Source organism: Thunnus maccoyii, chromosome 12 (genome assembly GCF_910596095.1).
Source record: "Thunnus maccoyii chromosome 12, fThuMac1.1, whole genome shotgun sequence".
Taxonomy (NCBI): domain Eukaryota; kingdom Metazoa; phylum Chordata; class Actinopteri; order Scombriformes; family Scombridae; genus Thunnus; species Thunnus maccoyii.
In genome coordinates this window covers 21507183-21531067 of record NC_056544.1, presented here as the reverse complement: position 1 = coordinate 21531067, position 23885 = coordinate 21507183, and the positions used below count along the sequence as shown (strand labels likewise).

Below are 23885 nucleotides of genomic sequence, written 5' to 3'. Positions count from 1 at the left end.
AGACCTTTATTTAGATCTGTTTTCCACAATTTGTAAGGCACACAATATAAAAAGCATGAAGAATACAACTTGTGTTACTGAGATGGTTTCCAGAAATATGATTTTATGCTGCCTTTGAGATGTTTGGAAAATAGGTCATGCACAGTTTCAGCTTCAGGCTCTTTAGTATATTTGCTCAGTAAAGTTTGTATCAGAAACCAAATGACAGAAAAAGTGAAGAAATGAAGACAAAATAGAATTGGATATTAAAATTAATGTTTTCATTTTTGTATTTTACAATTAATCTTGTTACAAACAGTGATAAAAGTGTAATTGTCGTAGTGAGTGGGAGGTGCACCAGTGCGCGCGTGTGTTTGTGTGTGTGTATGTGTGTGTTTACGTGCTGGTGACATCAGCACCGATGGACCTGTCTACTTGCTCTCAACTCTCATGTGCCAGCTGCCCCGGCTAAAAATAAAAATTACAAGGAAAGTCAAAGAACAGTGAGGCGTATTTAAGAAACATCTAAAGATAAACTTGAACTAATGCATTTATTTTCAATTTTATGTTGCATTGCCACAGATTCTGTTGACATTCCCTCGGTTGATTTTCTTCTTGATACACACATTTTACTTTAAAAACACATTTTCCATGTGGCACAGAGAACACTGTGTACGAAGAGTCAATTGACACCAAACCTGAGGATATGTGCCAGTTTTCTGCAGTTTTGAGGAGAATGTCTTCTGTAGTCTAGTGGTAACTGTGCATATCCAATGTTGGTGATCATTTGTATTTTTCCAGGTAAACTGAAGGATTAAATTTTCCTTTATATGTAGAGAAAATTAGCCTACTCTTTAAGACAAATGAACCATGGGTTATCTGAAAAATGCATTGTCACAAAGCTTTTTACTTTATGTAAAGCTGATGTTTTGAAGACACTAAATGTCAAATTGTTTGGAGATCATTAAATGTGACATTGGATCCAGCTCTGCTTCATATCACATCCCAGTTATGTAAAGAATTGCAAGTTACACCGTGTGTAACATTAATGCTATTATCTCCTGAAAAAACAATGCTCGTTAACTGCCTTTTGAGTATGGAGTAGAAGTTTTTGAGGAAACTAAACTAAGCATTGAACCAGAAATCTTCACTCTTCCCTTTGAGAGAAAGACACCAACAGCACAGAAAACAGGATAGAGAAACTTTAGCCTTTTTTGAATATGTTTATGAAAGTTAGCACAAACTTACATCATGACCTGTTACGAGAAGAGCAATGTGTGCCTTATTTGGTCTGTCAAGATGCTGGCTGCTCAAAATGTTATGATAACAGATTGCTTAGATACCGTTCTGAAGATTTAACGCAGCAAATGTTGATTTAGGGTAAAGATATTTTCATTTGATGAAACGATTTTATTTGTGCAGGTTGTATAGTAAACAGAAATGAGTTTTGAAGCCAGGAGAGGAGAACAGACAGAGAAAGAGAGAACGGGAGAAAGACAGTGGAGGTAAGAGAGAGAGAAATAGAGGCAGAGTGAATCAGATGCAGAGTGAGAGAAATCAGAACCCTCCCACAGGAAACCGAGCTAAACTCCTCTTCTCCTTGTATGGTAAAAACTCCCCCAAAAGCCACAGGATCGCCTTGGGAGTAGAGTCAAAGTCCTGCTAAGTATAAATCACAAAGCCATGGGAATGGCAGAACAGATTAGAGTGTATATGAATGCTACCATGAAGAATACAAATTTGTACAATTTTAGTCTTAAGTGCTTGATATCATGCAAGGGAAATGTGGACACTGATAGTAGAGTTGGGTCAACACTGTATGAAAAGAGCATCAATTTCCTTGCAGCTGCATACAGCAGTTTTATCACTACAGTGAAACAGCAGTGAACATCTCATATCCCCATGTTTGCTGTGGCAATACCTGAACGTCTGACTAATCAAATATGTAACACTGGTGTGATGCAATGACTCATAGTGTACCGAGACAAACCCATTTGTCAACCAAAGTAAACACGTCAGCACTGCTAAGCTCCAAAGCTTCTGCACAAACATGTCCGCTCACTACGCAATAGCATCCAGTGAACTACAGTCCTACACACAAACATAGTGCATAGTGTATGGAAGTGGCTGAGGGAAGTGGTAATCTGTTATATTTGGCTCTGTAACTCAGTCCAGTTGTATCTGTGACTTCTAACAATGTCTAGGCTCCATCTTACCAGCCAAGGGATCAGAGATCCGTCACTTCAATGAGGCACAGTTGTCTCACACAAGCCTGGTGCTGAAAGGCTTTTCACACCAAAAGGGGTCTTCAAGAAGAAGACTTGCATGGTCATCGCATTTTAATTTATAAAAGTCATTTTACTGTGCCTCCTCCACATGTAGTTTGAACAGAGTGTAGATTGTTCATTCACGCAGCATTTGTATCCGTAGTTATCTCTCATCACTTCACATCTGTATCTTTGTATCACAATACAGAATAGTGATACCAGAGGTGAAAAGTACCAACTGTTTGTGTTTGTTATTTTAATGCTAAGCCTCAACTACCTCAAGTAGCTTTGTGTATAATGATACCCTAACATGTTCATGAGTGGTATATTTTTAGGTATAAGAAGCAGGAGGAGTATATGTTTCAGGAGTGTTTTCACCTCTCATGAAGTCAATATTTGTTGCTTGGCTGCCATTTGAACTTCACACATCAGCAGTTATAATCAGCGGGATGTTCAAGTTCATTAAAGTTCAATATTGAGTTTGGGCACATCAGCATAAATCCAATACAGCAGAATAAAAATCTGATTTCAACGTCAGTAAAGTTTGACACACATTTTCATGTTTACCAATAGAAATTATTTTTCATGGTTTGGCTTGGCCTCTTAGTTCCAGTTAAGGGGAATTTTAATGGTATACAAAACTATATTAGACACTATTTTAAACAGTTCGGGAAAGACTTTTTCTTTTTTTAACATGACTTTTCCGCTGTGCACAAATAATGGTCCGTAAAGAAACGGTTTTCCAAGCCTGCAAAGAGCCCTGACCACAAATCCGTCCAACACTTTTGGATGAATTCAAACTCTGACTGTGATCCAGGCCTTATAACCCAACATCAATGCCCGAACCCACCAACGCTCTTATGTCATAATAAGAGAAAATCCCTGCAGTCAGGGTCCATAATCTTGTGGAAAGCCCGTGGTTTTAGAGTGACATGTTAAAAATCAAATATTCAGGCATCTGCATACTTTGGTTGTTCACATTACTTTGTTGTTTAGTTTACATTCACTAAGCCCGCTGTGAGCATGTGATTCATTGAAGAGTGGTAGGGCTTGTATTGATGACAACACAGCAATAAAGGGGTCAAAGGAAGGAAATTACTTGTGAAAATACGTTCTGAGTCATAAAAATAAAGGAATGACGAAATGATGATGGATGGATTGATGGATTTTGATCATTAGGCTGGTTTATAGTGTACAGTTTAATTCATATTTTTCACGTAAGAGGACATGTAGGAGACATCGTTAGAAGGACGTACTGCAGTTTGATCTGTGAGGTATATAAACAGTTGAAAATGGTGCTATCTTGTGGTGATCATCATGCAGCAAGAGCAGATTTACCTAAAAAGAGGCAACTGCAGGTTAACCATTCTTCCAGTAGGGGGAGTGACAAGATAAAAACAGAAAGAAAGCAAAGCAGAGGTCAACACAACTCATAAACCTTGAGATCATTTGAGATTATTTGAAATTTTGAAGAGCATGAGTGCATGCAATAAATACAAACTCAGCATTAATAATTGTCCTGGTCTGTTTATTTGTGATCTGTATATTGTGTTTTGAAACTGAGTTCAAATGAGCTCTGTGCATTTTGTAATGCTCATCATATAAAAACCTGTGACCTCATCATATATCACAATAAAATGTGACTTTTATTACAGAAAATTTAATAAGGCACATTAAAAGGCAAATCAAATCACAATATTATTGTCTATTTGAGTGGTAATATCATGAATATGAATATTGAGTCTCATGTCTACAGATGAGAAATGAAACATGTAACTACAATTTTTTGGGCTGTTGACATGAAAATGATACCAGGTGATGTTTTATCTGTTTATCAGTACGGCGCACATGTGTGCACTCAGTCATGCAGAACTGGTGAAAGTACAGGCAGTACAGTGAACAACATAGTGAATATCTGATGGGATTTACCAGCAAACATACTGACAGCAGTGACATTTGTTTTTGTTTTGTTTTTTGTTTCATGTCAGAAATGTAATTTATAACTTCTTTGTAAGTCTGTGTGATGCTACTGAGCACAAGTTGGCTATAAGCAGGGAAATGCTTTGAGTTGTTCATGTCATTTTTTTTAACGGTAACATGAATAATGACTATTAATGATGAATAATCAGAGACAATTATAACCCACATTAAAAATTCAGGAGACTTTATTGCCATTTGCACAGACACAGGATACATGCACATTGGAATTCTTGCGTGGTTCACTTGTCAGGTGAAAAAAAAAGAAAAACAAAAAATTTAAGTTAAAAAGAAAATGAAAAGAGAGTAGCAAGGTTTGAGAGATATTACATTATTTGCAACAGTCATTTACAGCGCTCCAACAATTATTCAACAATTATGAGCTTCTAATGAAGAACTGGAGCAGCAGGTGGAAGGAGGTATTACACATCAGAAAAAAACAGATATTAGACTGGCAAGGTATGGATACTGCACCACCATGTAGCAACATGTTATACTAGGATATAAATAAGGGTTTTGAATAATTAAAACTAGCGAGCTGTTTGTGTGCCGGATGTAGGTAATTCATAGTCCATTTACAATCCAAGGAGGGTGTGTGTGTGTGTATTCAGATAATTTTGTTTATCCTTGACCACCTCATTGTTTGAAAGGTTTGCCAGGCTCTTTCTTTTATTTGACAGTAAATCAGCTTATTCAGAAAACACTATCCTGATCAATCTCAGCGATTAAAGCTCAATGATTAATTATTTTTGATTAACTGATTTGTTTTTGTCTCTCATTCCTTCTATATATCTTTTGGTATGGAAACTGTCGACAGCAATGAGAGTAGGGATGTTTTCTCAGGCTCTGTAACTATTCCCTTACTCTTTCTAGAGACAAAAACATTACAGACACGCACGCTGAAGCCATTAAAAAATAAATATCCACTCAATCAATTTATATGGGAGGAAACAGGCCCGTCATGCTGCTGTCTGTAGTACCTCCTCCCGGCCAGCAGGGGGCGCTCCTACGATGACTGGCTGCTGTGACAAACAGGGAAGGGTCGCTTTGCTCTTCTCAGTATTATGAATGAATGTCTGTTCTTTGATTTTATTCCCGTAACTTTACAGCTTCATTATCTACAACATAATCAACTAGGCGCGGTAAACGAGCTGAACTAAGCTCAAAATTAGTTCAAGATGTCTGCGAGCGCCGTGTATGTCTTGGATTTAAAAGGAAAGGTAAGATAACGGGGCAGCCGCGACGTTGCTAAGCTAACGTTAGCCTAGCTAGCGGCTTTGCTAACACATTCCTCACTGACAGATTATGATGTAGCTTATAGGGGCTAATATGCTGCATCAGGTCTTTGCTTGTGGTTGAACTCACAATAACGGCTAAGTTAAAGTAGGCGGTCAGTTTATCAAACGATGTTGAAATTGGAGACATGTAAGCCCACGTAGCGTTATGACAAAGTAACTAGACACGATGACTAACAAACAGATGGACAGCTGTTTTTTTTTCACACAGCAGCAGTGAAAGTAAATAGTCACTGTAAACTGCTACATGTGTACGCGTCCCATTGCTCATAATCACTTGTTTTCTAGGAAAAAAGGCGTACATGTTAATAATCGTGATGCATTACATTCAGGAAGCATCCAGTTTAAAGTCCCCTTTCACTCCAAAATATGTTTTTTTTTTCTTGTTCCTACAGTTGAATGTTTGAGCTTCACTGTGCAGAAGGATATATGTGCAGAGTTTGACACTATAAGGCTGTTTTCACAAAGTTTTTCTGTGCTCATTAATAATCCAGTTTTAAGGGGCAGGCCTAATAGTTGAGAAACTGATCTTTGTCCAATATTCAATTTACAGAAGTGTGATGTGGAAACTTGAAGCCTCCAGTGCACGTTCACTGACTTTTCAGTGAAGTACAAGACTTCTTCTGTGAAATAGTTCAAACGTTTGAGATGAAATATATTTGCATATTCATAGATTCTCAAAGTAATTAATTAATCAATTAATGAGGGAGAAGGTGTAAATGTCATTTTAAGAATTTTAAAGTGGTGATTATACCTTTTTTTTTTGTAGAAAAACCATATCAGACACACATTATCGTCCCATGCAGAGTATTGCTATGTGTTAATACACGTCTGGAGGGGATCTTTAACATGTCTTTCTTGCTACCGCCGTCAGCTCTGTTTCAGTGGAGGAAACTCTGTTTTTGTATCAGATGCATCATTCACACAGTACAGCGCTGCTGCTTGTTGTACACCGAATTGTAGAGTAGACTCCTATTAATTATAAAACGTTGTTGTAAATGTGTTTCAGTTCGCCTGTATTCAGAGTACTATTTAAAGATCCCCTCCAGGCATGTTTTAAAACATATAAAAATACTCTGCTATGAATAATCATTTTTGTGTAATGTTTTTTTTCCACAAAAAAGTTCAATCGCCAAGTTAGAAACTATTAAAGTTACATCCACTCCTTCTCCTTTATTGAAAAATCCAGAATCTGTGCATATGTAAATGTTTTTCATTTAAAATTTTAACTGCTGGACACAAGATGTCTCCTACTTCACTGACAAGTCTATTCTCATTATATATTCAATCTACTATTATACAAGGAAAATATTCACATTTAAGAAGCTGGAACCAGACTTTTTTTCCCCTAAAAAGATTAATCAATTATCAAAATAGTTGACAATTAATGTTCTGTCAGTTGATTGAATGACTGATCATTTACTCTCCTAATTCATTGATAAGTCCATTCTCAGTATATGTTTACTGGAGGCTTCAAGTTTCCACATCACACTCGTGGAAGCTGCATACTGGACCACGATTAGCATGTAACGTGTTAAAAGTGTGAAAACAGCTTTTGAGCGTCAAAGTCTGCACAGTAAACACCAAACATCCAAAGAAGGCACAATAAGCAAAACACAAGATTTAACAAGTATATGAAAATAAAATAGATGTTCTACTATTGGTAACATTACTTCTTATGGTGATCACACCCAGCGTTTTAATAATCATCTCATCACTATTTATGATAGGCAAACTGCAGCTGCTGGTGATTGCTGATGAAGAAACACAGACGCTGTAAGTTATTCTCAAATGTTGTCTTTTCCTTTCAGGTCCTGGTGTGCCGAAATTACCGTGGAGATGTGGACATGTCAGAGATTGAGCACTTCATGAGCCTTCTGATGGACAAAGAGGAGGAGGGGACGCTCTCTCCAATCCTGGCCCACGGAGGAGTCCGTTTCATGTGGATCAAACATAATAACCTCTATTGTATCCTTATTGTTTACTGCATGGTATTTGTAGTCTGTGGTTCAGTTTTTGTGTTTTTGTTTTGTTTTTTTGTGCTGTTGCGACGCTTATTGCTACATTTCTTAACACACATCACCGCAGTGGTTGCAACATCCAAGAAAAATGCTAGTGTCTCCTTGGTGTTCTCCTTTTTGTACAAAATTGTCCAGGTAGGATGTAATTCTTTATCAGCTTTTGTTTAAAGTAGTTTTGGTTTATAAACAACACTGATAAAGCTTTTTATTGTGATTTATAAAACTGTGTTTGTGTTTTTCAGGTTTTTTCAGAGTATTTCAAAGAATTGGAGGAAGAGAGCATCAGAGATAACTTTGTCATCATATACGAGCTGATGGATGAGCTGATGGACTTCGGTTACCCTCAGACCACCGACAGCAAGATTCTGCAAGAGTGAGTATCCTCTTGTTCATAGTCTCGCTGTAATTAACTGAATTCATTATTGATTATTTAATATTTTTTGATCAGTGTTTAGTCCAAAAATGTGCAAAATGACAACAAATGCTCAACACTAGTAGCCAGAGTCCAGTGTTTCCCCTATGAGGAAACACAAAAATCTCTTTTTTAATGCCAAAAATAACAATATCTATTAATTCAGTAATCAATAGCTTCTGGGGGATTCTTTGTGCAGCGTTGCTCCGAAACCCGAGTGAAGCTCTGTGTCGTTGCCTGGGAAACTGTTGGTAGCATAGTTTCTTTAGGACAGTGTGTAATGTGTGTGCGTAGCAAGTGTGAGTTTGAGTGAGTGCTTAAAAAAAAAAAAAAAGTGTTAGTGGTCAGTTGTTAGTTGTGAATCTGGCGGTAAATGTACAGTACAGGCTACAGTGTGTCAGTAAATAAACGCTCGAGCTTCTCAAGGCCAAGAAAGGTCACATCTGTTGTTTCCCCAACTGCTGGAAAAGTGAAGGGGGTTAGTTTCGAAGTTAGCAATAGAGAACAGAGAAACATGTGGCTGCCGAGTCCCTCTGAAGATTTGCTCAGTGCACTGCATCTCCCCCCCGTAACCCCAAGTAACCCCAGAATTTCTCTCGTTGCTAATATTCATGGAGACATTTCATGATGCAGCACACTGCGACGTTCTCATACATAGATTTCGTTTAGCAGTTGAATCAGGTTTTTTTTGCTCCACAGGCTTTGTGGTATTGTTCTGTCATTTCTAAATATCGACAAGTTAGAATGAATTTACTTTCCTCCCCATAAAGAACTCTAAATGACCGTTTCAACTCGCAGGACTGTGGTTAACTCAGACATGTTGCAAACTTAACTCTGGATTTCCCCACGTTCTCTCTGAGTACAGCAATAAGTCAGACAAATCATCCGTCAGTAACCACGAAAGTCTGCTCTTCTTTGATTTTTTTTTTCTGGAAACTCACCACCGCAGACAGTTAGTTTCCCCTTTTTTTCTCTGTTTTGCTTGACTGTTTATGTTTTTGTCTCTCAGATACATAACCCAGGAGGGGCACAAACTAGACACTGGCGCCCCACGCCCCCCGGCAACAGTCACCAACGCTGTCTCCTGGAGGTCAGAGGGCATTAAGTACAGGAAGAATGAAGTCTTCCTGGACGTCATTGAGTCAGTCAACCTCCTGGTAGGAACTGCTTGTTTTAGAAGCGCTGCGTTGCTCAAGGAATGCCAGGCATACTGTTTGTAAACTTCCCTCCTCTGTGCGTCACAACACGCTCTAAAAGCGTCTAGCTAGTTGATCTTGCTGTGCTGTGCTTTTTTTTTTTATGTGGCTAAATCTATCACTGATGAGTCTCTTTGTCTTTGTCACGAACTGACATTTCTACTACTTCCATGTTTCAGGTAAGTGCCAATGGTAATGTTCTACGTAGTGAGATCGTGGGCTCCATTAAGATGCGTGTCTTCCTGTCTGGGATGCCTGAGTTGCGGCTGGGCCTTAACGACAAGGTTCTGTTTGAAAACACCGGACGTGAGTTCCTTCTAATAACCGACTTGGGTTAAAATGGGTTTACGAATGATTTGAGCTGGATGAGGAGCCTGATGGAAGCTTTGATGATGATAAATTAGGTTTTCAAAGCATTCATTTCTTTCCTGGCACTGTTCTGAATCACACACCACATCCTTCTGGTACTTCATGCAGATTAGAGAAACCCTAAAAATGTTTTGCAAATGCTATTTGATTTCAGCCTGATTGATACCAGATCATGCAATGCACGTAAACTCATGTTTATGACTATGTAAAACTGTCTCTTATGCTTCATTCAGGAGGGAAGAGTAAATCAGTAGAGCTGGAGGACGTCAAGTTTCACCAATGTGTCCGTCTGTCTCGCTTCGAGAATGACCGCACCATCTCCTTTATTCCTCCCGACGGAGAGTTCGAGCTCATGTCCTATCGCCTCAACACTCATGTGAGTACCGTGGGTCTCGACTGCCTCGACGCCCTCGTGCTTTACGGGAAAAATAAATTGTTGAGTAGTTAAAGAGACTGACCAAAAATCACCTGCCCATCCCCCCAAATCCCACCATGCAGACACCAGTTCAGTTCCTCAGAGTCCTTTTGAAATAATATAATACAAATAAATAAATAAAATCAATCTGTCAGGGAGTGGGAATGAAATAATAATGATAACTGTGTGTGGCATGTTTCAGAAACAGTGTTACAGTAAATAAATGCCCTGGACTCTTGACTCAGAACACCACAAACACAAAAATTGTTGCAACAATGTGGGAGATTGAAAAATAATATTGAAATATACTCCTGCAGTTCTGTGGAAACACTCCCATTTATCAGCATCATGGATGAATTTTTAACCACCACGCCATCAATTCAACAGAATGTCAAGTAAATCATCGCTACCATGCTGTGCATGTTCTATGATCATGACTCATGACTCATGTGTTTCTTATCGCTGGACAGATATCTTAAGCAGCCTATCAGAAAAACACCTGGTACGCCTGACAGATAATCTCACCCTGATGTCTGGTTAATAGTAACAAAACTGTAAATGCGAGAGATTGTCCTTTTCAGAAGCTTACATTTAGAAAGAATGTTTAGAGCTGTTTTGAGAGGCATCGGTATGCTTTGTAAATATTTATACTGAACTCCGAACCCAGAAACGCCGAAAGAGATGGGATGTCGGCTGAACAAACTTTTCAAGTCATCAACTAGGCAAAGCATTTCAAATAGCAAAAGCAGAGTCGTGAAAGGAAGTGGAAAGTCCTATAAAATGAGTAATGGTGGAGGCTGTAGTCAAAGACTTTAGGTTATGAAAGTTTAAACTGGGATCAAATTCTCAATAAATGTTTCACAATAGGGTTTCCAGTAATCTTGTGGGAAGGGAAATACAAGTGAAGTCTTTCCAGTTGCTGCTAGTAGCAGCCACCACAAACGCACATGAACTCTGCTGTTCAGGAAACAATTGTCACAGTTTGTTGAATTCTGTTGCATTTGATGCCGAATTGCCGACTCAGTCCGTATAATAATGTTTCTACTAAACTTTAATTATTTTCAAGCGACTGGTTTTATACAGAAAATAAAACCTTGAAGTCTTGAAGAACGTGAAGAGATGTTTCTTCATGAAAAACTTAAAATAAAAATTTTTAAAAAACACCCTAAAAGGTAATTTCAGTAATACCTTTCCAGCCTTTAGCAGGTGATCAAAACATCTAACTTGAACACAGCAGAAGGTCAAAGATTTGATCTTCTTATATGTCTCTGACACCCAGTTTGAAGTGTTTTTGAATTTATAGGCTCCAAGAGACGTTATCCTTTGCTATGGCTGAACTCTTACCTCTCTGTTGGTATGTGTGTATATAACTAATAATATAATAATTAATGTAATATTTTAGTGGATACACAAAGAAACAAGTTCCCTAACATAGTGTGTGAAGTGCTCCTCAAGTTTTTCAAGAGTCATGTTTTTCATATTTTCCTCTAAAACCTTTAGATCACACAACACTGAACATGAAGTTTTCTTGTTGTAGTAATATCTGTTACACACTAGAGGGCGACTGTGTCACATGTTATTTATACTGATGTGTGTTAAATGTACTACAATGAATTTGCTTGTGGTAAAAAGGTGTGTGTTGCTTTTGTTTTAGGTGAAGCCCTTGATCTGGATTGAATCTGTAATTGAGAAGCACTCCCACAGTCGGATTGAGTACATGATCAAGGTACGGTCACTTCTTCAGCTGTTACATCATTTCTAGCTGTCTCATTGTCATCATGTGGTTTCCATAGTTACTGTAAAAAAAAAAAAGTAACAAATGATTGGTATGTAATACATCTCAAATTATGTTACGCAAAGAATATTTAATTTCTGTTGCTAGGATTCTCTCAATTGAAACAATAACAAAAGATGGACTTTGATGACGTCATAACATAGCGTGGGATCATGGGAGTTGTTGTTGTTGTAAGGATTACTCCAGTTTTTCTCATTCAGGAGGTTTTTTACCGGGAACCCAAAATGATCCGCAGAGGTCTTCTCCTCTCCAAAACAAACAGACCAGGTGATTAAAACTGGTAAAAAATCTGTGTTTCTCTGACGCTGTTCAGCGGACACAGGACGTCAGGAGGGGTTACGAATCAAACTGACTCTTTGCTCAGCTTGTTTCTCTGGAAACTTAAGATACAGACGTCTGATGACTAAAATCCTTCATCCGGTTAAAAGATACAGTAAAAACAACCAAGATCTAAAAGGTTTATTGTAAAATTGTGGCTTAAAACTGAATAGAAAGTCAATGTATAACAGCTGCTGGTGGCCAACCACGACGCTGACACATGCGCTCAAGATGATGGTCATCATTTCTTGGTAGAGGGTAAAGGGGATGTGACGCCATTGGCAGGCGACCGAGTGAAACGGACCATTACCTTGATTTAAAATGACGAATTTCTCTGGGTTTAAAAATTGATGGAAACAATGGGGATAATGTAAGTACACAACTTAACAAAATATAAAACACATGTCTGGTTGTTTTGAGTCATTTTAATGCAGAAAAGTTACATATTATACCTTTAACATTCACATCAGAGAGTCCTGTAATGATTTTCAGGGACTTTTTTTTGTAGTTTACATTGTGTATCATGTCATGACTTGTGGTAAACCAAAACTATGCGTTTAAAACATCTATCGAGATCTGGTTTGATATCCTGTTTAGGCGCGACATCATGTTAAACTTGAAAACCTGCTTGTTTTGTATCTCAGGCGAAGAGTCAGTTCAAAAGGCGTTCCACAGCCAACAACGTGGAGATCCACATTCCTGTGCCAACCGACGCTGACTCACCTAAATTCAAGACCACAGTAGGCAGCGTGAAGTGGGTGCCTGAGAACAGTGAGATCGTCTGGTCAATCAAGTCCTTCCCTGTGAGCAGAAGTCATTGATTTTTTTTGAGTATCACACACATAGTTACAAAATGATTATGTAATCTTATTTTGGGGTTTTTTGGTGATATCTTTAGATTTGGACATTTCCTCATTTTGTATCAGTTTCTGCATTTGTGTTCATAAAAACTTGGTAGAATATTTAGTTGTCAATTTATCACAAGAATTTTCCAGAGTTTTGGTTTTGTACTTAACAGTTTCTGTCATGACTTGTCACAGGGGGGAAAGGAATATTTGATGCGAGCCCACTTTGGTCTGCCGAGCGTAGAGGCTGAAGATAAAGAGGGGAAACCACCAATCAGTGTCAAGTTTGAGATCCCGTACTTCACCACCTCAGGCATTCAGGTACTTTGTTCCACACATGGACACACATGACCTCTGTCAGACAGTATTTACAAGTAATTCCACAAGTAATTTGTTTAACTTACTTGCAGCAGCACATGAGTAGCAGTAATATAAACTTCATTCCTCATGGGGAGATTAGACGAATCAGTTTTAATCACATGAAAATCCATCTACACTTCTTTTTTTTTTAGTAAACTTTCTGTGAGCAGAGTCGAACAAACGCTGCAGTTTATTTGCACCTGCTGTTTGATTATCATCCAGTGCACATGCATGCATAGTTCAAATAACTTGTGGTTTTCTGTTGTTTCCCTGTCATCCTGGATTTAGGCCGTATGGTATGTAGCACTGTTGCTCATCTGTCTGCCCTCCACAACAGGAATTTAAACAATTTATATTCGTCCCCTTTTTGGCCAGAGGGGGCAGTAAGGCAGCACTGTTAGACTGTCAGATTCCTTTTGTGGTAGAGAAAATTTCTACTGTTGAACAAAACCAGAAAGCAACTGCTCATCAACTTGGACTTGGCCACCTGCCTTTATCTTAATCACTGTAATAAAAATGACATTTTTAATTTCAGGTATGCAGATTCACGGAATTTCGACTGAGATTCCCATGAAATTGAACGAGAAGGGAATGTTTTTATTTTTTCCTTCATGTTTGAATGGAAATTCTTGCTGACTACAGACTTACACAGATGTGCTGCACATAGTGTATAATCACAGTTGTCCTGTGATTATATGTGTAGCACCACAGTAACACAAAATTATGTTTTCCCATGTCTTGATGTGAGGAAACAACGGCAACTTGACAAACTAGTTGAAAATATATTATATTATTGTCCTAAAGAAAATTAATTGTTTTCCACAGACAGGTACATTTATTCACACAGTGTTACATTAACCAAAGCTCATTCATAGAAGTTGTTTAATGTTAGTTTTGTAAGAACATTCGACCAGTAATCAAAATCGCAGCCTCAAGAACATGAAGACTGTTTCTTCAAAGAGATTAAAATGAGTGTTCACACAGTTTATATCTGAGGAACAATAAAAATTGGAGCAAAAACTCAACCGAGGGTTTTCTTGTTACCTGAGTAAAGCCTCACTGTAGACAGTGTGTATACACTTTAGCCCAAACCTTTGATTGAAACTTTGATTATTGACAATGTTTGCAAATGTTCAGTTTCTTTGAGAAAGTAGTGAACTCCAGCTCACTGTGGATACAATTATATGAAAAAAGCAGCGACAATTTTGTCTCACATATTCATTAATAATCATTTGTTTCTGAAACCAAAGATCCAAGATTGATACTGAAATAATATTACGTAAGGGTCAGCACATAATTCTGTTTGTAAATGTTCTTGTTAAAGCAGCCAAGCTTGGTGATAGGCCCTTAATGAATTCTTTTAACAGTATAAGGACTAACATTGTAAATAAAACCTCCAAATGAATACTCTTAGTGAAATAAAACCAGCATTAAGCTCTCATATCAACTTATAGTTGATTCCTAACGACTGAGTGCCCAACTGTCTCCTGCTGACACACACTTGTTTACTTCTTCTGCTTGACTTTTAGTACTGCTTTCTGTATGACTTTCATTAAAAGAGCTGAGAGGTCATATTTTCCAGCATCTCCACATTTCCTATGATAGTCAATAAAACATTATTAAGTTGTATGGACATTATGCAGCCCACTCGGAAACAAGAAGCTCAAACCCAAGTTAATTGAAATATATGATATTTGTAATTGGGGTGGTTTTGGCAGTATAAGAATGCTCACCATTTTCCAAGTTAATTTGGCAGCTGAAAGAAATAATGTCCTTTTCCTTCCTTCCTTTCAAATCTTTGCCAATCCTTAAATGAACAGATGCTCAAATAAGGGCATGTGCATAAGGTCACGGTCCGGTGACAAAGGTGTTGAGTCAGCCCATGTTAACAGCTAAAATCCTTTATGTAGATTTAAAAGTATAATGTAATGTGAAATGAGAAGTATTTTTAACTAACCCGTCCAGAAAAAAAAGAAGTTTCTTAACCACTAAATAAATTTTTTTAAAACTGACCGCACAGTTTCAAGTGCACTTTCAACAAGACAAAAAAAAAAAGGTCAATGTGTAAAAACTTGAGAAATAAAACATTTTACATACAACATAACAACAATATAAACAAGAAATATGTTAAAGATTTGATATATAAGTTGAAAAAAATAACTAAAGGTTATATAAAAACAACAAAGTCATATAATTTGCAGTGCAATCTTTGTAGATTTAGATCAAACATGCTCATCTGTGGTGGACCGACAGCACAACAGTTTGGGTGATGGATCCTCTTTTTGCGGTTTTTCTACAAACCATTGCTTACTCGTGTTCAAACACAAACAAACCGAGTATTTCCTGTTCACTTCTATCAGGACACACCCTTTGGGTCGAACTGTCATACACCCCGTGATCAGAGTGAGTCGGTACATGTCCTCAACAACAACTGTGCTCAAGTTTGGCTTTGTTGAATCACTATTACCAGTTTTAGCAGGATAACGATGCAATAACATTAATCATAGTGACAAGAGTTTACAACTAGAAAACATTGCACTTCATGGAAATACAATAAACGTACAAATAAAATTATTGGCAACACAATCTTAACCGTCACCATCTTAACTGACTGGGTATGCAAAGTTGTCACACCTTTTTGAGGGTATGCATTAACATCATTCTGTTCAGTAAGCCTTATGAAACTAAACAAAATAATACCTATGAAACTATTTTTCTTTCGCTAACTTCCTGGAAGGAAGCCACCTAAACGGTCTGGTTCTGAGAACCACACTGTGCCCAGGGGAAGGATGTTTTTTAGCCCAGTAGACTTCAACTGAATACCAGAGATGGCTCATTCAGTTTTTCAACAAGACATGTGCTCTACCAAAAGGTTAAAGAAGACTAGTAAAGAGTTAAACCCTGAACTTGAGTTGTAGTTTTGACTCTTTAACATTTAAAGGCAAATGAAGTTATGAGTTAAGAGAGATATTGGAAATAATAGCGTGTTATGAGCATGTTAAAATATTCAGATTAATGCTTTAATTGCAGCATTTCCCTATTTGAGTTGTCGCAGGCCTCCGCAGTACAGCTGTGTCAAATAACAAAAAGTCTTCCTCTGTCACGAGCGTTAGAAGTATTTGGTGACTAAATTGAAACTTTTCTCAGTGTTTGTGATCTCACTCCCTCTCGAAGGCGCACAAGCAAAAGCCATATTCACATCAAAATCCTGTGTCAAGCCAGTAACCTTTCCCTTATTACAGGGCAACAACAGACTGGTTCTCAGACTCTTAATGCAGCCAGTAACACCACTCTCTATGTTTGAGAAGAGACTGTGAAGTTTAATTAGACACATGTAAATATCAAAGCATGAGAAAGTTTCTCTTAACTCCACCACTAAGTGTAGGGGAGCACACATGCGAAGTGTGCGTGATGCACATAACTACACCTTGTAAATGTAACTAGAAATGCAGTAACCCCACACTTTGGCTGAGTGGCAATAAGAGCTGAGCTGTAGTTTAAATTTTCAACTTTCCTCTCCTTAGGTGAAGTCGAGAGAACCCAAACAAGTTGGTAGATGCATTTTCAGCTATAGCTTCTACTAAAAGCCTGATAAATCCAGACCACACATGTAGTCTGTACTTACCAAACAAGATACAACAAACATCCTCCTCTCCCCTTCTCATCTTACAAGCCATAATGATATTTTGCGGATGATGGCTTTTGATGCCGTTTTGCTGACTACGTACCCACGGTCAGGCCGACTGCATGTTTGGCTCCTGCGTTCAAGGAGAAGTGCTGCGCCGGCAGACTCGGTGATCCCGCGTCTATGTGTTTGTCGTCATGAGTCTGGCGGGCCACGGCGCTCACTCTCTCTCTCTCTGACCTCACTGTGTAGTGGAAGGTAATAACAAGGCGGCCAGTACCGAGGCCCGCCGCCACTCGACCAACAAATTCCTGCCCTGTCTGTCCTGTTTTCAGCTGGGAACCGGCATAATGGAGACATGGCACGGCGTCTTCTCCCAAAGAGGGGTCATGTCAGCCTTAAAATGGTAGAACTCATCCCCGCTAACTGTGAGAACATGTGTGTTAAAGTTATTACTGCTGAAGTACACTGAAGCATGAAAGATGCCTCTGTTTTTATTTTTGTAGTGCAGGTTTTTTTTTTAAAACACTGACAGATACTTATTGCTACCACAAGATGAGATGACATACCACAGAGAAGTAAGTTCTCTATTTTATTGTGGTTGAATAGAAACAGTTATTAACTCCATTTATAAACAGGTCACTATGAATTTAATCAAACTTGCATGGACAGATTGTTTTTTTTGTTGGTTTTTTTTTGTTTTTTTACAGTGTAGTAAATCTAAGGCATAAAAATTTCCCACCTGACAGAGAAAAGCTATGTGCAATCATGTTCTAGTGCCGCTCAGGATGGCAGGGTATTTTTAGAGTGTCTTCTCGAAATTCAGCCATGTGGTAACACAGGTCTGGTGAAATATCGGTTAATGGCTTGTGAAAGTTGTATCTTGATTATGCTGATGTGCACTTTTTTTCCCCTCTCGGGCCTCGAAAAATACAGTTATGTAAATTAACTTGTGTGTCCCTTGAAAGTTGCTCTGTAGCTGCTTCCCTCTTCTCAGTGTGAGTCATACTACTGCTTCCTCATCAACAACACTACAACTCGTAGCTCACCAGCTGTAAACGAGTACTCTACTCATAATCGTTCTTTCAAGTGTCACATAGCTTGAAAGGTAGCAGATCACAGCTACGATAGATTCTAACCACGACCCAGAGTAACCACAAACTCTGTATCAAAACATTGATAAAAACACTTTTCTTTTCCATTAAATCGCTAAATACGAGCAACTGTAAGAGGAGCTATGAAGAGGTGATGGCATGACACAGATGTAGTGTGTTTTGCTACAATGAGAAACGACGGCTGTGCCCCAGCTCCATATGAAATAATATTTATGTACAGTGTACACTATATATACACAAAATTTTATGATATACTGTTTGGGCAGTTGGTATACAAGAAATGAGCATAGGTTACCATTTTAACAGGAAATCACACAATACATGCAATGTAAATAACATTTTTGGAGCTGCATCACTACCATTTGCAATATTTCTTTTTTTGCAGCTGGGAGTACCACCTCCACGTCCTTTATGCATTGCATTGTGGGAGAAAACTGTGTAAAAATCTTTTAGTATGCATACTGACACTTTTCAGAAGATGTAATTTTGTCACTTTTCTAACGTATACACAAAACATGCTCAAAACCTGCTAAGAATTAGTCTTGAGAGTTTGCATTTTCTCCTGTGTGGGTGCTCCGGTTCTTCCCACAGTTCCCGTTGCATGCTGGGGATGCGCTCCAGCACCCTGTGACCCTGCACAGGATAAGCGATTTAGAGAATACACTAATGGGTAGAGCTTTTATATGTTTAGGATTAACTAGTTTTACCTTAATATCAACAAATGATGTATCATATTGCGTTGTTCGTTACACTTCAGCCTTGCAGTTTTTTTCTCATTTTATGCATAAGTGCAAACCTGCAACATGAGTTTATTTGATATTGTTCGAAAATACACGTAACACTCTCCACCTTTTGGCAGGTGCGTTACCTGAAGATCATTGAGAAGAGTGGATATCAGGCCTTGCCGTGGGTGCGCTACATCACCCAAAATGGAGGTAGGTTAAGAGATCTCTCATGCTTGTGCAGAATGCCCATATGTGCAGGTATTAGGCAACAGTTGGGCAATGCAGTGCAATGTGGTGGGAACTAACCTTGAACTGATGCAGTTCTATGAAAAGGGGATACACTGTAGAACATGAGGCAATGTGGCAACGTCCTGCGAAATGTGAGAAAGTGAACTTTTTCTTTTCAAGCTTCCCGATCTTCATATTGAGATTACCAAGGTTGCACATGTTGGTCTTTTTGCTAATGTTGCCAGTAATTGCCAAACATCCTCATCTCATTTCCTTTGTGTTCCATTCATTCTGGGTGGAAAGCATCAGCTGCCTCCACTTGATTTCTCTCCGATTCCCTCTTTTCTTTTGTCCATTTGATTAAGTCTTGTTCATTTCCTCCTCAGATTACCAGCTCCGGACCCAGTAGGCAGCGCCTCAGCTGGCAGTAGGCAGGTGGAGAACCGAGGGGGCGGAGTTGAGCCGCTAATGCGCTATCAATGGCAGGTGTCAGTCATGAGACCATAGGACTGTCAGTATATACATTTTGTTTGTTTTTGTATTTGTTTAAAGTTATAATGATTTCAGATCAATGCAACTATTAGATGGGGCCTTCGGTTTAGCACGGTTCAGAAAAAAAAAAAGTAATTCTGTTTTACTTCAGCGTGGCTCCTAATGTCAGCGAGGCCAAAGGAAAGGAGAAGAAATGTTTACATCCAACGGACACAGTGCAGAGTTACACGCAATCTATCACTGTGGGTCAGATGGTTTAAAATCATATGTTACAATTCTTTTTCTCAAGTTACTGTAATCACCTCCACACAGGTCAATAACACACTCACCTGTCAGTTTGAGTATATTTTTTATAAGAAGCTGCTTTTTTCTGCCACGATTCCTATTTGTTGATTATCTGTATATATTTGTTACATTATAATGATCTTCAATTCAGTGTTATTAGTTAAATGTCTGTAAATTAAAAAGCAAAGGTCTCTCTTTTTGTATTATCGCCTCCATACAATGCCATTGATACATGCCAGAGCAATGCCTTCCTCCTTGGCTGTTGTGCTTTTCATTTGACTCCTTTGACATTCAGCTTTGCAGAAAACACTCGATGTGGTCAGTTTAGGTTGCACGGTAAACAGAGTACCAGTTGAAAATCCCTCTTTCCACCCCGACACCTGTTTCCCTCTTTCTCTGTCTGTAACCACGCTATTTTAAATCATTAAATGTCTATTTAGAGAAAACTGTTCCACCGTCTCCTTGCGTCATTTCACATGTGATGTCAGTCCTGTAGAGTCATCACTCCGAGCTGACACGGGTGTCATCTGCAGGCACCTGTCCCGCAGGCCAGTGAGGAATGCTGAATGGGGGGAAAAGCTCTGCAGAGCGAGAGAGAGAGAGAGAGAGAGAGAGAGAGAGACAGAGGAGGGGGTTTCCTGTATCAGGCTTGTGGTCGTAGCTAACCCTGGATGGTTCTTTCCACCCCGTCCTGGAGGTCTTTTCAACAGTGCGACTCTTAATACCCAGGGCCTGTGATATCATAGGCAATTGAGCGCCAGCACTCCGTAAACATGCAGGAGAGCTAGGAAGGATGTGACTCAAGCTGCGGTCAACGGTCGCAGACATGCTAGAGAGCAACACGGGATGGACCAGCACAGACTAGCTATTGTTCATGCCAAGCCAGACTGCAGTGGTCCTGCATGAGGTCATTTCTTAAGTTTGTCTTGTAAGAGCACTGTGATACTTTTAATTCATGTGACTCAACTCAAAGAAAAGGTACTGAAGGCTGTGAGTCCATGTTACTATGACGTGAAATGCTAGATTTGTTTTATTACTCACACGATGGACTTGATTCTATCATTTTGTGTCCAGTGAGATGTTTTTCTTTCCCCTTCAAACCCCTATTGGAAGCATCTGTTTGGTTCAAACACCTACACTACAGGTGTGCTTTGTCTGAGGAAAAAAATATGATTCACCTTTGAAAACAAGCTGTGTTACCCAGCTTTCAGTGTTCAGGATAGTCATCAAGATCAAGTTTAGTTATAACCACCTGTAACCAAAACATGGAAGTTGGACATGTTATATTCTAGTCTGCAGCTGTCTTTTTTTTTCTGCTTTCTCAAATAACATCTTTAAACATTATAATAATATAAGATTTCAAGCTGCATTTTCCTCACAATTGAGACAACATGACGGAGAAAACAAGTCAGTTCAGTCTGCTACTTGATAGTTGTTTCTGTTTTGGGACTATATTGAGGTTTTAGAACTTTTTTGCTGATTTGCAGACTTTACCTTTGACTGAGCACCCATATTAGAGTTCAGTCCTGCATGTGAATTCTTGTCCTATCCAGCAGCGATCTGAATGACAGGTATGAGACTGGTAATAACGCCTACTCAGACCAGATTAACGTATCTCGTCTACATCAATCTCAACTGTCTGGTGTTAGGAGGGCTCTGGTTTTGGATCAAGTTCTTCAACGGGGACTAATGCTGCAAACATAATCATATAAGTATCTCTTAACTCCAAGTCATGAAATGCCCGCAGTTCGATGTGAGCGTTCCCCTCAGTGGAGAGCAGTCTCTGTGATACTTGGCAGAGGATGTGAATGTAGTATTTGGCACATGATGAGAAGGTTGCATTCATGAAGCAAATTCAACCTCTGAGGATGCAGAGAGGGGAGCCCTGACATGTAACTCATGCTTTGATTGCTTGCAGAAGGCTTGAATGCAGCAAACCATCAGTATCCTCTCTCATGTTCACAAATATTTAACACAAACACACACTCTCTTATCTCAGATCAACCACAGGGGTGTCAAAACAAGTTTCTCGGAGATGCAGCTTCGTCATTTATGTTGAAAATGTATAGTTTCAAAGAATAACGAAAAAAACGAATCAGCAATTACACTTTCAGTTCTTAAACTCAAGTGTTGAAGGAAGGACTTCTATCCTTTAAGTAGCAATGTACCCAAATAAATATACTTCATTATAAGAAAAAGTCCTGCATTCAAAGTATTATCAGCAAAATGTGCATAAAGCAGTCATTTATAGCAGAATGTCTCCTGTCAGTGTTATTGTATGTATTATATTATTGACTTATTTTTACTGACGCATTATTGTGTGAGCAGTTTTTAATGTTGTAGTCGGTTGAGATGGAGCTAAATTTAACTACTTTGTACATAGTTTAGTTTAGCATACAAAATAACCATGCATCATACATACGGTATATCCTCACCATGTGATTGTATGTAAATCTGCATCTGCGAACTAACTAGTAACTACAGCTGTTAAATAAATGTAGTGAAAAGTAAAAAGAACAATATTTCTCTCCAGCATGAAATGGAAATACTCGAGTAAAGTCTCATTACTGTAAAATTGTACTTAAACACAGTATTTAAGTAAATGTGCGTAGATACTGTACATTCCACCACTGTTATCATCTCTAATGTATATTTTAGCACTTGGTTAACGACTCAAGCAACAACTAATTGAAAAATGTCAGATCTAAACCATTTCCAATTTTCAATTTTACAGTCACAAACTTTTCCTGATGCACCTCTTCTTTCTTACTACAATTAATTTATAGTAAAAAATGTATAAGACACATGTACAATGGAATGAATTGGACAACTTTGGACAATGGTATAAATCATGATTATAATTTTTGAGTTTCAAAGTCAAAGCCAACATGGAGAAAAAGTCCTTAAAGTGCTGAGAGAAAATGGAAATTTTAGCATCTATAACTCCATGACAACCAGATCATCTCTGTGCACCAATGAAGATCATGTGATTGAATCAGCTTTGATGTAGTGCCAACCATAAAATGAATGAACCTTCCCATTCCTGCAGTATAACGTAGATTGAAGATTAGCATGTGAATAGAATAAAAGCCTTACCTTTCCCCTCTTGGTTGTCGTGACAACGTTACACTATTGTTACTGATTGTGTGGCAATTGTCAATGGAAAATAACTATGGTTACTCAACAGTGTGATGAAGTAACAGATATAGGCTTGACAGCGTGGCAGTGTCGACTTCAAACACAGGTGTGTCACGAGGAACCCCGTGTTTATTCACACACGGAACCCCGGTGCCTAGCAACCGAGGGAAATCCTCTCCTGTCACATCAGGACTATGATCCTTGCGTGACGTCAAAAAAAAGGTCGTTCCCCTCTCAGGCATGCGAAGTGCCCCTATAATCGTCTGTGTGAAGTCTCTCACCCTGAGTTGTGAAATACAAATAGTTGATGAGTCACTTGGAGACAGTAACTAGAGAAAAGGTATTCCACTATAGGTGAAAGCCGCAGAATGTGAGGGACTTCCTCCCACAGAAACCTGAAAAAGTTGTTACACCAGTTGAAAAACACCGGGAGCTCAGTGTGTGGTCCGGGCTGGCTATAAAGGAGGGTATTCCTCGAGTGTAGGGAAATTTCCATCCTCCTGTGTAGACTTTAGAACAATATTGGTTTAAAGAGCATATAGCTGAGTGTTCAACCGAGCTGGCCTTGAGTCTTTTAGTGTCTCCAGCCCTAACAGATAGTATGCTGAGACAGCCCGGAGCAGTACGTGACAGTAGGTCATACATCCTCATCAGAGCATTTCAGCTTGGGTCAGTTATTTGCAGTGTCATTGGGTAAAAGTGTACATTAGGGCAAACATTTGACACTGTTGCTATATTTACTTCCCATTAAGTGATTTCATGTAACATGTGTTTTGTTTTAATTTTGCCTTGGAGACTAACTGACTCAGCAGTGGAGTTCAAAATCTGAAAGATCAGCAGGTACAGTAGGGCACGTACAACCTTGTTCATGTCATAATGTACAGAGCAAATTATCATGGAGTACTAAAGCAGTGGTTCCCAACCTCAATGTTGGACCCCACAAGAAGTCCCAAGATAAATTGGATGTATATTTTTACTCATTCTTTTCTTTTCGTGTGTGAAACATTAGATACTTTCACTTTTTCGGG

The 23885-nt window shown here is 38.7% G+C and overlaps 1 protein-coding gene across 2 annotated transcripts; it reads left to right on the top strand.

Annotated features, from left to right (window-relative positions):
* The first annotated feature begins 5231 nt into the window (after positions 1 to 5231).
* ap1m1 (adaptor related protein complex 1 subunit mu 1) lies at positions 5232 to 20168 on the top strand. Of its 2 annotated transcripts, XM_042429350.1 has the most exons (12): positions 5232 to 5443; positions 7330 to 7486; positions 7607 to 7674; positions 7782 to 7912; positions 8961 to 9108; positions 9327 to 9453; positions 9750 to 9892; positions 11586 to 11657; positions 12689 to 12847; positions 13085 to 13210; positions 18849 to 18924; positions 19329 to 20168. In XM_042429350.1, the coding sequence occupies exons 1-12, from the start codon at positions 5402 to 5404 to the stop codon at positions 19349 to 19351; spliced, it is 1272 nt and encodes a 423-aa protein (XP_042285284.1). In that variant the 5' UTR covers positions 5232 to 5401; the 3' UTR covers positions 19352 to 20168. The 2 variants fall into 2 exon arrangements, with proteins under 2 accessions (XP_042285284.1, XP_042285285.1); XM_042429351.1 differs by lacking the exon at positions 5232 to 5443 and having other exon boundaries at positions 7401 to 7486; positions 7607 to 7676; positions 7783 to 7912.
* Positions 20169 to 23885: the final 3717 nt, after the last annotated feature.